A 17,500-nucleotide genomic window follows, 5' to 3' on the forward strand; every position below is an offset into this window, starting at 1 on the left:
ATATATATATATATATATATATATATATATATATATATATATATATATATACGTATATATACATATATATATATATATATTTATATACATATACATATATATAAACATATATACATATATATATATATATATATATATATATATATATATATATGCACATTATATATATATATATATATATATATATATATATTATATATATATATATATATATATATATATATACGTAAATGTCTGTGACAACGATGTCCAAACTTATGCCTGATTACGTGAATTGAACATTTTGCCTGACAATGACCTTGACCTTTAACCTTGAACTTCCAAAATTTAAGCATTTCCAGCTTTTTGCATAACAGTTAATCCCTGCAAGTTACATTACGCTCCGATTAAAATTATGGCCAGGTAGCTGTTCGCAAACACACATACACAAACAAAAACAGTGGGTAAGACGTAACCTCCTTCCAACTTCGTTGACAAAGGTAAAAAAAAAAAAAAACTCAAATAACTGTGAATTAAACAGAGGCTCCCGAATGGCCATGAAGCTGTTCGAAAACAAACACACAAACATGGGTTGAAACATAACCACCTTCAAACTTCGTTGACGGGGGTAAAAAAATAATTCAAATAGAAATTATTTACAAACAAACATACACAAACAAACACATAAATACACTAACAGCGGGTAAAACATAACCTACTTCCAACTTCGTTGACGAAGGTAAAAAAAAAAGAATTAAAATAGAAGCTGCTCATAAACAAACACACAAACACGCATATGGGGGATAAGAAAAAACATAACCTCTTCTCAACTTCGTTGACGAAGGTAAAAAAAAAACTCAAATAACTGTGAACAAAACAGAGGCTCCGGAACCCCCTGGATACGAAGACGGCCTGAGCGAGATGGAATTCCGATGGTGGGCAAATCTAGGAGGGACGGGGAGTCTGGAATGCACAGTTGGGGCTGCCCCGGCACCTAACTTCCGCTGGAGTATCGATGGAGAGAGAGTTCTCTTTAACAGCAGAAAATATTTCATAAGGAGACCGAAGGTAAGGGAAGTTTTGGTGTTGTTTCTTTATTTAAGAAAAAAAAATGAAGGTTTATCGTTGTCCTTTTCTTGATGGTTTTTTTTTTTTTTTTTTTTTTGAGCAGAGAATTCATTATAAATTTTTTTTATATATTAGTTAGTTTAAATATTATCATTCAATATTTTAAATATTAGTGAGTTTTTTTTTTTATAATTTTATTGGAGTAGAAAATTCAATCCAAAAGTGTTTTATTATGAATATTAGTCAGTTTAAATAGTATCATTTAGTATTTTAAATATTAGTAAGATTTTTTTATCATATTTTTTTGAAGGAGAAAATTCTTCACGAAAGCATTTTATTTTTAATATTAGTCACTTTAAATATTATTATTGAATATTATTTTGAATATTAGTAATTTTTTTCAAGGTTTATAACTTTGGTCTTGTTTCTATATTTACAAAAAACAATGAATAGGATATCCTTCTAATTATAACTAATCCTTTCTTGTAAAAATTTTTGTTACACTAGAAAATTTATTACAAAAGTTGTTTTTTTTTCTATTTTTCCTTAAGAAATGTTTTTGTAAAGTTAGATTTTTTAAATTTCATTCTAAAATTTATTAGAAAAGTAGATTTTTATTTTTTCCAGGAGAATTTTTTTAACGATATTTTTTCTAATATTAGCCAGAATAAATAAGTTTTTCTTTAATAGTTTGTATTTTTTTTCTTTTTTTGGTATTTCAAGTTTAATGTTGTATATTGTAGCCGATACTTTGTTTTTAATCCATGTAGGAGATATCTTTAGATTTTTTTTATACTAATTCATTTTAATGAGCTTCAACTTTATTTTCTTAAGTCAATGATTAAAAGAGAGAGAGAGAGAGAGAGAGAGAGAGAGAGAGAGAGAGAGAGAGAGAGAGAGAGAGAGAGAGGAGAGGAGAGAGAGAGAGAGAGAGAGAGAGAGCATGAAAAGTTGAATAGTATACAATTTGGCTTATTTCTAAAGACAAAGTAAAACAAAAATTTTCTTTTAATTTAGAGAGAGAGAGAGAGAGAGAGAGAGAGAGAGAGAGAGAGAGAGAGAGAGAGAGAGAGAGAGAGAGAGAGAGAGAGAGAGAGTGTTTTATGAGATGTTAAACTATAAATAATTATGCATAATTTTAGGGAGAAAATAAAACAAATACAATTTTTTTAATTTCCAAAATATAATCCATATTCGTCCTATTCACTGCCTCCCAAGTTACTGGATGATCTCGCTTTAGATAAATTGAATTATGAGAGAGAGAGAGAGAGAGAGAGAGAGAGAGAGAGAGAGAGAGAGAGAGAGAGAGAGAGAGAGAGAGAGAGAGAGAGAGAGAGAGTGTGTGTTTGTGTATGTGTGAGAAGGTGAAAAGTTAAACTGTATACGATTCTTAGAGAGAGAGAGAGAGAGAGAGAGAGAGAGAGAGAGAGAGAGAGAGAGAGAGAGCATGAAAAAGTAATCTATGTTCAATTTTGCATATTTTTAAGGAGAAAATAAACAAACATAATTATTAAATTTCCAAAATGTAATTCACATTCATCCTCTTAACTGCCACCTAAGTTACTGGATGATCTCGATATGTGGTCGTCTGTGTTAGAGGTTCGAAATATCACTGCAACGGACTACAAGACTTACATATGTCAGGCCACGAATTCCAGGGGAACTTACACTGCTAACCATACCCTTGGGCCTCCAGTTCCGCCTTCGGAACCACAGAGCCTGAATGTAAGTATATAAATAATAACAATAAGCAATAATGAATACTATATTTTTCCATTTTATCTAAGTTGGTGAAAATAACCTTGCTTTCATTTGATTATTTTATATCATTCAGTTATTTCCCGGATTATATTATAATGGTAGTGTACGCGACCCGTTTAAAATAACTGGTGAATATTTAGATGTTTATGCACACATGCGTACACCCACCTTCCTCTCATTATGTTTAATCCCTATCAATCGTATCTGAAGGATGGGAAAGACCAAGTAGTTATACGTCTGGTGATGTCACTTGTATATATATATATATATATATATATATATATATATATATATATATATATATATATATATATATATCAAGACACTTGCTCTTTATTATATAAGGCACATTAAATTATATTACATTTTAAAATTCCTTTATATGTTACCTTCAGGAATTTTGCAGCTAAATAAGCAACTTACATTTTATTGAGTCCTTTCGTCTAGAGTACTAGAATGTAAGTTTACTTTTCAAGTGCCCAGATGAGGATGGTAATCATCCTCTTTCCAGTGTCATTGGAAAAGTTTGTAGTTCTGTTAAATGTTTTTCTTTACTGAATGATGTTCCATATTCTGAAAATATTTTAATTTTAATAGAATTCGTATACTTTTATGTCTCTGATATACAGGATAATTTGTTTATGTTGGTATACAATAAATGACTTATGAAAAATTATTATCATGATTTAGTACGTTGATGAATATTATTAATATCATCAAATATGTGTCCTCTTTGATCGACATTGAGGATGTTAATACTGTAAACATAAATATTCTTTTTTTTTTCTCTCCATCTCTAATAATAATATAAATCTATTCGTTACAATAAAGTTATTTAGCTATCAGCTCGGATGAGTCTCTCTCTCTCTCTCTCTCTCTCTCTCTCTCTCTCTCTCTCTCTCTCTCTCTCTCTCTCTCTCTCTCTCTGTCCTTAAATAGTAAATGGTTACTTTTGGGGTTGTGGTGACTAATGTGGTAACTTCCCTGACTGGTGAACGCCAGCCCGTGATTTCGATTCCCGCTCAAACTCGTAAGTTTTTTTGGTCGCTGCAACCTCCCCATCCTTGTAAGCTAAGGATGGTGGGTTTGGAGGAGCCTATAGGTCTCTCTGCTGAGTCATCAGCAGCCATTGCCTGGCCATCCTTAGTCCTGGCTTGGGTGGAGAGGGGGCTTGAGCGCTGATCATATATATATATATATATATATATATATATATATATATATATATATATATATATATATATATATATATATATATATATATATATATATATATATATATATGGTCAGTCTCTATGGCATTGTTCTGCTTGATAGGGCAACGTCACTGTCCCTTGCCTCTGCCATTCATGAACGGCCAATTGTAGTGACGTCCCTGACTGGTGAACGCCAACTGGGGATTGAGTCCTGGTCAAACTCGTTTGTATTGTTGGTCGCTGTAACCTCACCATCCCTGTTAGGTAAGGATAGGGAGTTTAGAGGAGCCTATAGGTTTATCAGATGAGTCATCAGCAGCCATTGCCTTGCCCTCCTTAGTCCTAGCTTGTGTGGAGAGGGGGTTTGAGCGCTGATCATATGTATATATGGTTAGTTTCTAGTGCATTGTCCTGCATTAAACCGTTTGCATATAATTTCTACACGTCTTCACCCCAGGTGAGCAATGTCATGGGAAGCACCGCCATCTTGTCTTGGTTACCAGCTGACAAAGGAACGTCCCCATCGGGGTATTCTCTTAAATATCGACCACAAACTGGAAATAAATATACTGTAAGTAAGATACTATTAGATATAACCAACCTCCATGCTTCTATATTTCTTTAAATCCATATGTGATAGCTTATTTATATTCATGCTTTAGGTAACTTTCTAGTATTGAATATTTAGGTGAACGTATATCCCTTCCAATTTTATCTTGGAGACTAATATGACAAATTTATTCCTATCCTAGATAAAATTACATTTTATATTGAAAGAGAAATAGTTTTACTCGAAGAGAACATATAATGATATTAGATTTGTTATAGAAAAATAACCTTTATTCACTCTAGGAAAACATCTGATAAAATAAGATTTGCTATAGAAAAATTAACCCCTTTTCAGTCTATCAAAACATCTAATGAAATTAAATTTTATATAGAAAAAGAATTTTTTTAACCCAAAGAGAACATGTAATAAAATTAGATTTGTTATAAAAAAAGCCTTTTCATTCTAAGAGAACGTCTAATAAAATTACATTTGATGTAGAAAACAAATCCCTTTTCACTCTTAGAGAGTATCTAATCTCGTTTTACTCTTCCTGTTTAGTTCATAGACGTCGTTGGGAGAAACATTACATCAGCATCAATACAAGGACTGACGCCTGGTACTAGTTATGAGGTAATGATTCAGTCATTCAACGACCAGGGACGGTCTCCTTTCGCTCTCCCACCAACACATTTCACTGTGCCAGGTAATAAAAAATGTCTTACTCAGTCTTTTTTTATTCATTTATTATAATACACTGACTGCAAGATCATTCAAAACTCTTCTGTGAAATTTTATACAAATTAGAAAATTGATCAACCTAAAATAAACTGTTAAAGATCATGTAATCACCGAGGTGTTTCAAATCACAGAGCACATAGTAAATAAGGATTGTGCATTAATTGTATTAATTGACCGCCTGTGTTTTAAACCTCTTAATATTTAAAGTTGTTTGAAGCTACCTTGATAGTTCCCAAGTTCTTTCACTTGCATAAACACATGCTTTGCAATACGTGGAGTTCAAATAATGTCCAATATTAACATATGGAGCCATTATACCATTTTCAGGTGTTGAAGAGGAGGTAGCCAGTAGCAGCAGTCAGCCCAGAGTTCCTCGTCTGACTCTCTTGTTGATGTCCTTGACTGGAGCTGCGCTACTCGTTCTAAACATATCAATAATCATCTGCTTTTTCAAACGCTTCACCAAAATGCGACAGACCTCAAGTAAGGATGCTGGGTCCCTCACCATTCTCCCATCTCGTTTTTTAGGATTAGAACTTTTGAATTTGGCCTTTTCTGAGACTTTATAGTTCATATCAGTGACTGTTTACATGTATCTTATATATCTATATGACATCTATGGTCCATAAGTTAAACTAAAATGATTTACACTTCCAAGTAAAGTAATCAGACCAATTTGATGACGCATGGCTAATTCTCTTTTAACCAGACACCTACAAGGCTTGCTACACCCCTGCATCAACTCCAGGAATTACCACGGATGAAGAGGACAGAACTGGAAGTTCAGACACTGTGTCCTCTCCTTCCCATTATCAGGTGAGATGTTCTCTATATTCAAAGAAACGCATCAGAGTTTTATTACTTTTAGGAATTTGATTCAGCAACATTCTTCTTATTACTTCGCTCTGTTTGCTCTAATTCATTAGCTTTATATTTATAAAGTGGTTCGGTTTCTTATATTTAGGAGACAGAGTATATTACTTTTATTAGAAAACTTTGACAGAGCCAGTGTTCATTACTGAACCTTTTGTTCCGTAGATTCATTATTCATTTTTTTATGATCATTACACAAACATTTCACTTTTAAAGCCAAAAAAAGGAAGTTGAAAAATTATCACAATCAGTTATATATCAATAGCTAACCTAGATATCATACGCAAAAATCTATACTTAAAAGTAATTAAACATACATGCAAACCGTTCATTTCCATTAGAAAATTATTCACACTCTTCTGATGATTTATTAGTAATAAATGGTTTGTGCACATTTATTCACAATAGATGGTGTGCCAGGCCTCACAGAGGAGAGATGAAGAAGGGGAAGAAGAAGAAGAGGACACAACTCTGACCGTCCATCATATCAATCCAGGGATGCCAGCGTCTCTTAAACCTCCAGACAATCCTATACTAGCCAGTTCGTCTTTAGAAAAAATACCTCCTGCTAGTAGTCCTTGTAGGAATTACAACAGTGCCTTATTGAATGGAGGCTTGAACATGCAGAGAGGCAGGTCTTCAACACCAAACCCTGAAACAATTTGTAACGAGAACTTGAAAGAAACTATAGTTGAGTGGAACCAGGAAGCCACACAGCATTTAGATGACAACATCAGCCGAAGAATGAAGGTTTCTGGTCACCAGCCTGACATCCCGGATGTGTGTCCCAAGACCTCTGGTTCTAGTAGCAGCGCAATGGCCAGACGTCTAAGCATGGATATGACATGTCTTGAAGATGACAGACTCTCTGTTGCGTCTCATTACAGCAATACTTCTTACGTCAATTTACACGACCAAGTTCAAAGGTTAGGAAGAAATGCTACCGTGAGTCAGCGCCACAAAGACAACTCTAGTCCTCCCCTTGCCCTTATGCCTTCTACCCCAGTTAGAGTACCTTCCGGCCATGACCTTAGCATAAAGTGCTCAATGACTGATAAAATGCAACAACACGAGGCTTCCTCTGCTGCGCCCCCTTGTTGCGCAAATAAGCCTACTTCACAAGTCATCTATCATGGTCAACCTCATATTCAACAACAGCATGAACAACAGCAATATCAAGAGTATATACATCATCTGGAACAGCATCATCACCATCATCATCATCCACTTGACCACCAACATCAGCAGCCAGAGCATTCTCAACCGACAGCATATCACCAGCACGATCATTATCATCACGTAGAGTCAGAACACCTTCAAGACTCCCAGCAGCATTTAGCCCAAATATGTCAGACCGATTATCAGTACCTCCATCCCAATTATGGTCTGCAGCGATCTGAGAGTCACCAAGAAATACAACTCCATCAGAGAAAACCAGATGAGAAGCAAGAAATGCTCCCACCCTACTGTTCCAATGCCGAGACCCAGGATTGCTATCACCAGATGCCGTATTGCGACGACCTCAATCATCCTTCGCATAGGGTCAGCAAGTATTACGACTACACGCCAATCCCCCAGACTTATTCGCCTCAGCCTCCAGAGCGCTCGGTCACCCCATCCAGCCTGTACAGATCACACAGCCTCCCTCGAAAGAAGAGCTCATATAGCCCATCACCGCAGCGTCATCACTCAACCCATCAGCGGAGGGCTCAATTTCCTTTCTCGTATGACCAGTACCTGACCCATTCTAGAAAGGGCTCTCACGACCCTTACGGCAGCATAACACATTCCCAGAGTGAGCACCAGTATCCAGTACCATTCACAGAGGAGGAGTATAGCCACGGCGTACAGAGGCCAACGGAAGAGTATCCTCTGCGTCCCATAAGGAAGGATGTTCGGCATGACATTCCGCGCTATTCAGAATTGGATCCTTCTTCTTTATATGCTGAGGAGCTTCCTTGCCCCGAAGGACGTAGGGGGAAAGAAACAACATTCGGTGAGTAAGGGAATCTACTATATTCTTACTGTTGATTTTGGTATTATGGACCTTATTGTGGGTGACAAATGATACTAGACTAGTATTACTCTATTCGTTAAGAATTGTCTTAACGTGTTTATCTAATTGGTTTTCGATTGAATAGATATGAATCTCATTTACCAATTTGATAGTCCTTCTCTTTCTAACATACGTTTCACAATGTGTTGTCAAATATTTGTATTAAACAAACAACAAAGCACACAAATGCACAAATACACTTGTATACAAGTACACATGCACGCACGCACGCATGTGTATGTATATATATATATATATATATATATATATATATATATATATATATATATATATATATATATATATATATATATATATATATATATATATATATATATATATTTTTGGGCTTAAGCCATGTCGTCCTGATGGAAGTTCCTATAGGGTAGCTTCCTAGGGTATATTACAACTACGGCGATATTCCCAGAGAATTTACCTTAAGGTACCAGAATTCTAACTCCTGGAGCGAATATCCCTCCTGAAAGGGATATCGCGACATATCAGAGGACGTATTCTTGACACGCCACATGGCCATCTGCATCCTGACAGAGATTTCGTCTCGCAGGGGCAATTGGCAAGAAACGAATTCGGGAAAGAAAAAGGGGGAGCCGCTCCCAAGGCTCCTTATCTCCCGTTTCGTAAGCGTGCCTGGCGCCAATCCTGGTGCCATCTGTATTCCTTTTTGCGTAGCTTAACAACTCGGTGTTTTTTCCTGTGTTTCTCGCAAATCTTGGATTTATTCTGCTTTTCATGGCTTCTCCGTCTTCGTCTTTTATGTATAAATGTAGGCTCTTGGTAAATTTTTGAGTGATTAATAGGATTAATCTTTGTTACAAGAGCCGTAGCCTACCGGAGGCGTCATGGATGCTGTCGCTCGCTAGGTATAAGTTTAGTTAGTCAGAGCGACATTCCCGGTTGTTTTGCTTTAATAAATTTTAGCTATTTAGCATTACATAGGATTTCCTTTCGTGCTTAGTATTATTTTGGCGAAGTATTCGCCATTCTGGCCTACGCTAGGCCATGTAGCCTAGTCGTTTGGTCCTAGTACTTCATGCAGGATTCTGGTTTTTCCGAGTGTATTAAAATTTTATTGAAGCTTTAGGCTATGTTTTATACATTTAAGATTGTGTGGAATATTTCCAAGATAGTATACGAGTGAGTTTCGGTGATTTAGGTAATCGATTCTCTTGGTGCCTAGGCTAAGTTGCTTATGGAGCCTTAGTATACTTTCTCATACTCCCCGGTTGCTTTCTTTTCTTCGGAGAAGGTATGCAATCCCTTTCCCTCTGTTTAAGCCTTGGGCTTATCCCTAAGTGGTTTTTTCCGAATTAATTTTCGATAAAACTATACTGGGGTGTTACTGTACCTTCCTGTTCCAGTAAGTCTGGTTCAAGAGGGACAGAACAACAGAGTTTTTTAGTCTGAGTCTGTGTTTGTCTGGCTTGGGGTAGAGTCTCCCTCGCTGGCCTGACACAGACAAAGGTGGCTTAGCCTCCTTAGGCCACTACCGAAGGTTTCTGTGGATATGATTCCTTCTTTTGTGATCTACCAGACTAGTCCTTGTTGCTGTTCTTGGGGGAGGATAAGTTTCTTTCCCTGGGAGTAGCAACACCTTCCTTGCTTTGGTGCTCTGGGAGCTGGCAAGTATTGCTGGCCTCCACCCTTGGGTCTCCCTTAGGCTGAGATAAGTTTCTTGGCTGCGGGTGATCCGTCACTAAAGCAAGGTTGGGAGGATCCTCTTTTGTCCCTTCCCCCTCTCTCCGTAATGGCCTAGCCATTACAGTACTGTACGTCGTTCTACATCTGGACCTAGAATAGGTTAGGATGTGGAATTGACTCAGCCCCTTGCCGGCCGGCAGAGCTGCCGGCCGGGTGTAGTCCTCTGGTTCTTTTGCTGCCGGCTGGCATCGGTCCTGTACCTTTGCCGGCCGGCTAATGTCAGCCCTTGTCTGCCGGTCACCAAGAGTGTGGCCGGCAGCTGGGTGCTACCTTGTGTAGTTGCCGGCCGGCAATTGCTGCCGGCCGGCACATGCGTTTGAACCAGAGTTCTGCCGCCTTATAGCTGTTAAGTAGTATACTTTAAAGCTAGTTATGGTGTGTGCCGGCCAGCATCCTCCTATACTGTACTAGTATTCTTCAGTATAACATATACAGAAGGAAGAAAACTATAGTATGGGTTTTGGTACAGCACTGTGTGCTCTAACACTTTTGTGTTTTCTTGCACAGTCCTTTGCTGCTGCCCTACAGATAGGAAAGTGAGTTCTTTCCTGCCTATTATCCAGGATTTTAAAATCATTGCTTAGGTGTGAGCTTCACCTGTTTCCTCTGGAAACTTTGCATTGGTTACTCTAGAAGAGATTAACCATTTGATTTTATTATCTGGAAGGCTGCAACAATGGGTTGTGAGGGAAACACAAGTGTGTGTCTTTCCTTTATGAATTATTATGCTATACTATGCATATCCAGTGATACATAGTTCACTTGATACTCATGGAAATTTCTTCTCTTTACAGGAGGACCCTCCGAAGTGCGGAAATGTTTTCTGCAACGTCCGCAGCAAGAACCTCTGCGGACATGAGTTTTGTAGGAGACATGCAGCATGCGCTGTCTCCAAGGATGATCTCCAGTATTGGGACCCTCAGGTATGTACTGTGTGCACTAACCTGATTACTGAGGCCTTTGATTCCCCTAGGACGGCGGAATCAAGGGATATAGCAAGGGAGAAGCATCGTACCTGGGTAAAGGGCTTCCAAAAGAACACCTCTGGCCCTTATCTTTCAAGTGAGAAGATGAGGGCGTATCTTTTCCCTAAGGCATCAGCTGATGCAGTGATTCCCCAGCCTCAAGAGGAGATCCCCCAAAGTCAGATCCAGGTGGATGCTGAAGTCGCGGTCGCGATGCAAGACATCCAGTTAGATGACAGGATGTCTGACGTGGACGAGCGTTTGGAAGAAGACCTCCTGGCAGAGGGCCAGGATGAGGTTCAAGCCCCGGACGTCGTAGAGGAAGAGGTCGACGAGGTGTCGGCTACTCCGGTTCAGATTCCGGAGCCTATTCCCTCAACATCGGCCGGTCTCCCAGTAGAGCTGGGACAGGCCCTCTCTTCGATTGTTGGAATGATCCAACAAATGCAGAAGGAGAATCAGGAGAAGGCGGCTGCTATGGAACTGCGGATGCAGTGCCTTGCAGAATCACATGGGCCCCAGAAAAGGATCAATGTGAAAGACCTTCCCTTGTGCTCAGATGCTAACCCATGGAGGTATGCTGAGCACATGCCGATGACGACTGGAAAGATCGTCATCTCGGATAAGCTGGGCTCAGTTCCCCCTAGAGGAGGTGGAATTCTGGCCCAGCAAGGCATCATATCCGGACTGTTATGTCCGGCTGAGAAAGGAACCAGCTTCAAAGGAGGAGACAGAGCCGAAGGAGGTCATAGTGATGGACCATGCTAAGGCTCAAGCTCTACTTTCATCCTCGATGAAGGAGAGGGGCTTCTCTAACTCGAAGGTAGCTGCATTGAGCAAGAAGCTCCCTTCCTTTGTGTCCTCTTCTGCTAGAGCCTTCCCCTTTTTACAGAAAGGGTTTGCGGCTGTCCTAAAAGCAGTCGAGGCCGGCAAGCCTTGCCCCTCCCTGGAGGAGTGTAAACGCTTGTCGCTGGCCCTGCCTATGGACCACAAAGACTGGAAGGACGTCCATCTGACGTTCTCAGTGGGAAAGTTGGAGGCTGATATTGCCGGACGGCAATTCGGCAAGGACCTCCCCAAGCTGTCTGACTTTCTTTTGCGAAGAGAGTTCGAGACAAAAGAAAGACTGGCTGCCTCAATGTCTCTTCAGACTACTCTTGAGACGATGGCAAGTGACCCCAAGGTCCATGAAATGTTCATGGTGGTGGCTAAGACTCACCTGGCCACGGTGACGAAGGACCTTTATGGCTTCGTCAAGGCGAGGAGAGCTTGTAGGGATTTCGTGTTCACCGGGGCTACAGTGAGGCACGAGCCAAGGAAATTAATCTCCTCCAACATTTGGGGAAAAGACCTTTTCCCTACCGATGTGGTCAAAGAAGTTGTTGATAAGGCCGCCGTGGAGAATAGAAACCTTCTCCAGAAGTGGGGCCTGGCTATCAAAAGAAAGTCTTCCCCGGATGAGGGTCCTCAACCAAAGAGGAAGACTATGAGGACTAGGCTACCGTCTCTGCCAGCCAAGCCCTCTAGACAGCAACAGCAACTGCAATTGCCATTGCCTCCAGTGCCCCAGATGGTGGCACAAACCCCGACCACTTTTCAGTGGGTACCCCAGGCTGTGTCGACTCAGTCCACGGCATTCACCCTAACGTTCGAAGGACAGTCTTCTTCCTTTCGAGCAAAGCCTAGAGGAGCAGCCAGAGGCTTGTCTAGGCGCCCCTCAAGGGGAAGGGGATTCAGGGGTGGTCGTGGTCAGGGAGGCAAGACCTCAGGACGGCAGTCCAAGTGAAATGATACCGATAGGAGGGAGACTGCTGAAATTTTGGGATCGATGGACCTTCGATCCCTGGGCCCACAGCCTACTCAAGAATGGACTGGGCTGGAGCTGGTACAGTTCTCCACCCCGGTACTTTCGGTTTTTCCAACACTCCACCCCCATTCTGGAGGAGTACGTTCAAGAACTGTTGGAGAAAAAAGTGATCCGAAAGGTGAAGTCCATCAAATTCCAAGGGAGGCTGTTTTGTGTTCCCAAGAAAGACTCGGAAAAGCTCAGAGTCATTTTGGACTTGTCGCCACTCAACAAGTTCATAGTGAATTGCAAATTCAAAATGCTAACACTGCAACACACAAGGACCTTACTGCCCAAGAGGGCATACTCAGTCTCTATAGACTTGTCAGACGCCTATTGGCACATTCCAATCAGCCGTCGACTCTCCCCCTACCTAGGGTTCAGGCTACAATGGAGACTATACGCCTTCAGAGCCATGCCATTCGGGCTAAACATAGCCCCGAGGATTTTCACGAAGCTTGCGAGCGCAGCTCTCAAACAATTACGCCTAAAGGGAATTCAGGTAGTAGCCTACCTGGACGACTGGCTGGTGTGGGCAGCATCCGAGACAGAATGCTTGCAAGCTTCTAGTCAAGTGATCCAGTTCCTAGAGTACCTAGGCTTCAAGATCAACAGAAAAAAGTCTCAACTTTCTCCATCTCAAAAGTTCCACTGGGACCTTTTGTCACACCGTTTCTCCATCCCGGCGAAGAAAAGGAAGGAGATAGCGGGTTCTGTCAAGAGACTTCTAGATTCCGAGCGGGTTCTGTCAAGAGACTTCTAGATTCCGAAAGGATATCAAGACGCGAATAGGAGAGGGTACTAGGCTCTCCAGTTTGCTTCGGTGACAGACCCAGTGCTAAGAGCACAGCTAAAGGATGCAACCGGAGTTTGGAGAAGGTATGCATCAAACGCGCGAAGAGATCTGAGAAGACCAGTGCCGCCTCGGCTACGTACTCTTCTCAGGCCTTGGTCCCAAGCCAGACATCTAAAGAAGTTGGTTCTTCTTCAGCCACCTCCCCCGTCGATGACGATTCACTCAGACGCCTCAAAGGAGGGATGGGGAGGTCACTCTCATCGGAAAAAAGTCCAGGGGACTTGGTCCAAGCTATTCAGGACCTTTCACATAAACTTTCTAGAAGCTATGGCAGTGCTCCTTACCTTAAAGAAAGTCTCTCCGCGTCACTCGATCCACATAAGATTGGTGATGGACAGCGAGGTAGTTGTGAGATGCTTGAATCGACAAGGGTCGAGGTCACCACCTCTCAACCAGGTGATGTTGGCCATTTTCCGATTGGCGGAAGAGAAGAAGTGGTACCTGTCGGCAGATCACCTTCAAGGAGTCCGCAACGTGACAGCGTACGCTCTATCCAGGCTCACACCGATAGTCGGAATGGTCCTTAGACGCCGGATCAGTCTCCTTCATTCTGAATCAAGTCCCAGAACTGCAGATAGACCTCTTTGCGACGAGAGACAACAAGAAGTTGCCCCTGTACGTGTCCCCGTACGAGGACCCCTTAGCGGAAGCAGTGGACGCGATGTCCCTCGACTGGAACAGATGGTCCAGGATTTATCTCTTACCCCCTCACAACCTTCTGTTGAGGGTCCTCAACAAACTGAGATCCTTCAAGGGGGTAGCGGCAATGGTGGCCCACAAGTGGCCGAACAGCGTGTGGTTCCCCTTGGCGTTGGAACTACAGCTGAAGTTTGTGCCGCTACCACATCCAGTTCTGACCCAGCGAGTCCAGAAGTCGACTGTCTGCGCTTCATTACAGAAAACCCGGACCCTGCAGCTCATGATTTTCTCTCCCTTGCGGTGAGAAAGCGTTTCGGGATTTCGAAAGCCAGCATAGACTTCCTAGAGGAATATAAGTGCAAATCTACTAGAAGGCAATTTGAGTCATCTTGGAGAAAATGGGTGGCCTTTGTCAAGGCGAAGAGTCCGCAGGAGATCTCGACAGACTTCTGCTTATCTTTCTTCATCCACCTCCATGGTCAAGGGTTGGCAGCTAACACGATTTCAGTGTGTAAGTCTGCTTTGACGAGACCCATTCTATATGCCTTCCAGGTCGACCTAGGTAACGAGATCTTTAATAAAGTTCCGAAAGCCTGCGCTAGGCTCAGACCTTCAGCACCTCCAAAGCCCATTTCATGGTCTTTAGACAAAGTTCTTAATTTCGCTTCTCTGTTGAGCAATGAAGAATATGCGTTAAAGGATTTGACACAAAAAGTTATTTTCCTATTTGCACTCGCGTCCAGGGCCAGGGTTAGTGAGATCGTAGCCCTCTCGAGAGAGGCAGGTCGTGTTCAGTTCCTGGATGGGGGGGGGGGGAAATGAACCTGTTTCCGGATCCTACGTTTCTCGCCAAGAATGAGTTACCCACCAACAGGTGGGGTCCCTGGAGAATCTGCCCTCTGAAAGAAGATGCATCTCTATGTCCAGTAGAATAACTAAAGGTCTATCTTCGTAGAACTTCAGACTTCAAGGGTGGTCAACTATTCAGGGGAGAAACATCAGGCTCAAATTTATCTCTGAATCAACTCAGAGCGAAAATCACATATTTTATTCGCAGAGTGGATCCTGACAGTACACCCGCAGGTCACGATCCGAGGAAAGTTGCCTCATCCTTAAATTTCTTTAATTGTATGGACTTTGAACATCTCCGTTCATACACTGGCTGGAAGTCTTCCAGAGTGTTCTTTCGCCACTATGCAAAGCAAGTAGAGGAACTAAAAGAGATCTGTGGTAGCAGTGGGTCGTGTTGTTAACCCTACTGTTTAACTCTGCGAGGAACAGTGGTCTTAATTGGGACGATTAAGTCCAGGGTGAGTGTGTAGGTACATACTGTACTACAAACTAAATGAGGGCACCGAGTGCCCATATAGACTGTTCCTTTTCCAAAGGTGAACCTAGCATAAGTGCAGACATGTGTGCCGAGCGTTTCTAACGCTAATGTGATTGATTTGTAATACAGACTTTATGACTTGATACCTCGGTATCTTAAAAAAGTGGCATTTGATGTTTTTTCTTTCAGATAAACAAGTTCTGTTTACTATCATTCTTATGCTTAAAGTTTTGGGTTATTCTCTTTATATATATATATATATATATATATATATATATATATATATATATATATATATATATATATATATATATATATATATATATATATATATATATATATATATATATATATATATATATTGTTGTTAACCTGTCTATTTATTGTCTGTCAATAAACTTATTCTTGAGAACCTTGCGTCTCTTTCACCTGTGTCAATTTATTGGTATAATTGAGCATTTATTCTATGTACCTTATCTGGGATAATTCTAATAGAATTGTTCTTTTATGCAAGCTATGTTGCATTGGTTTATGATTCCCTTAACGGGAGGACTCCGTCCCATAAAGGGACGAGGGCGGTTTTACTAGTTTCTTCCTATGCGGATATAAACCTTTGTCCAATACAAGTATTGTGCGGATAACTGGTCGATATTTCATATTGACGCAGTGGTTCTTTACAAACTATGCTTTACTTAATATAGGGTGAGACCACTATATTAGCTTGCTTGGTAGTCATACATAGGTATATGTACTCTTCGAGACCTTCCCAGAGTCTAGTAGGACTCTTCCCTGTAGGGGGCAGGAAGCTCTAACATGGGTTATAGTTAGTTGAAAAGATGTATAACGGTAACATCTTAGGTCTCTAGGTCTAGTCGACCGGGAAAAATTACCTCCGGGGAGTACGGCACGTTCTGAGAATCCACAGATACAGTAATGCTCTGGTATACTTCCATCAGGACGACATGGCTTGAGCCCAAAAAACGGATTTTGAGCGAAGCGAAAAATCTATTTTTGGGTGAGATGGCCATGTCGTCCTGATGGACCCGCCCTTGCCTTTCTATGAAAGGGCTGTAGGACCCCTCCCTACATACAGTATCTGTAGCACCTCGTGTACGCTACAAGGAATACAGATGGCGCCAGGATTGGCGCCAGACACGCTTACGAAACGGGAGATAAGGAGCCTTGGGAGCGGCTCCCCCATTTTCTTTCCCGAATTCGTTTCTTGCCAATTGCCCCTGCAAGACGAAATCTCTGTCAGGATGCAGATTGCCATGTTACGTGTCAAGAATACGTCCTCTGATATGTCGTGATATCCCTTTCAGGAAGGATATTCGCTCCAGGAGTTAGAATTCTGGTACCTTAAGGTAAATTCTCTGGGAATATCGCCGTAGTTGTAATATACCCTAGGAAGCTACCCTATAGGAACTTCCATCAGGACGACATGGCCATCTCACCCAAAAATAGATTTTTCGCTTCGCTCAAAATCCGTTATATATATATATATATATATATATATATATATATATATATATATATATATATATATATATATATATATATATATATATATATATATATATATATATATATCTATATATATATATATATATATATATATATATATATATTGATATATGTATATATATACATACATATATATATATATATATATATATATATATATATATATATATATATATATATATATATATATATATATATATATATATATTTATATATATATATATATATATATATACATATATATATATATATATATACATATATATATATACATATATATATATATATATATATATATATATATATATATATATATATATATATATATCTATATATATATATATATATATATATATATATATTGATATATGTATATATATACATACATATATATATATAT

General features: G+C 40.1%; 1 protein-coding gene and 1 pseudogene across 1 annotated transcript in view; one reads left to right on the forward strand and one right to left on the reverse strand.

Annotated features, from left to right (window-relative positions):
• LOC137614465 (uncharacterized) overlaps positions 1 to 8,169 on the forward strand; it is an 11,757-nt gene extending 3,588 nt beyond the window's left edge. The window contains exons 4-10 of the mRNA XM_068344271.1: positions 860 to 1,047; positions 2,608 to 2,772; positions 4,462 to 4,575; positions 5,113 to 5,257; positions 5,620 to 5,775; positions 6,002 to 6,108; positions 6,574 to 8,169. Coding sequence (XP_068200372.1) covers positions 860 to 1,047; positions 2,608 to 2,772; positions 4,462 to 4,575; positions 5,113 to 5,257; positions 5,620 to 5,775; positions 6,002 to 6,108; positions 6,574 to 8,169 — 2,471 coding nt within the window. The remainder of the gene's footprint in view (positions 1 to 859; positions 1,048 to 2,607; positions 2,773 to 4,461; positions 4,576 to 5,112; positions 5,258 to 5,619; positions 5,776 to 6,001; positions 6,109 to 6,573) is intronic.
• The window catches only part of LOC137614506 (nephrin-like), a 261,564-nt pseudogene that overhangs the window by 20,294 nt on the left and 223,770 nt on the right, over positions 1 to 17,500 (reverse strand).

Source organism: Palaemon carinicauda, chromosome 20 (assembly GCF_036898095.1).
Source record: "Palaemon carinicauda isolate YSFRI2023 chromosome 20, ASM3689809v2, whole genome shotgun sequence".
NCBI lineage: Eukaryota > Metazoa > Arthropoda > Malacostraca > Decapoda > Palaemonidae > Palaemon > Palaemon carinicauda.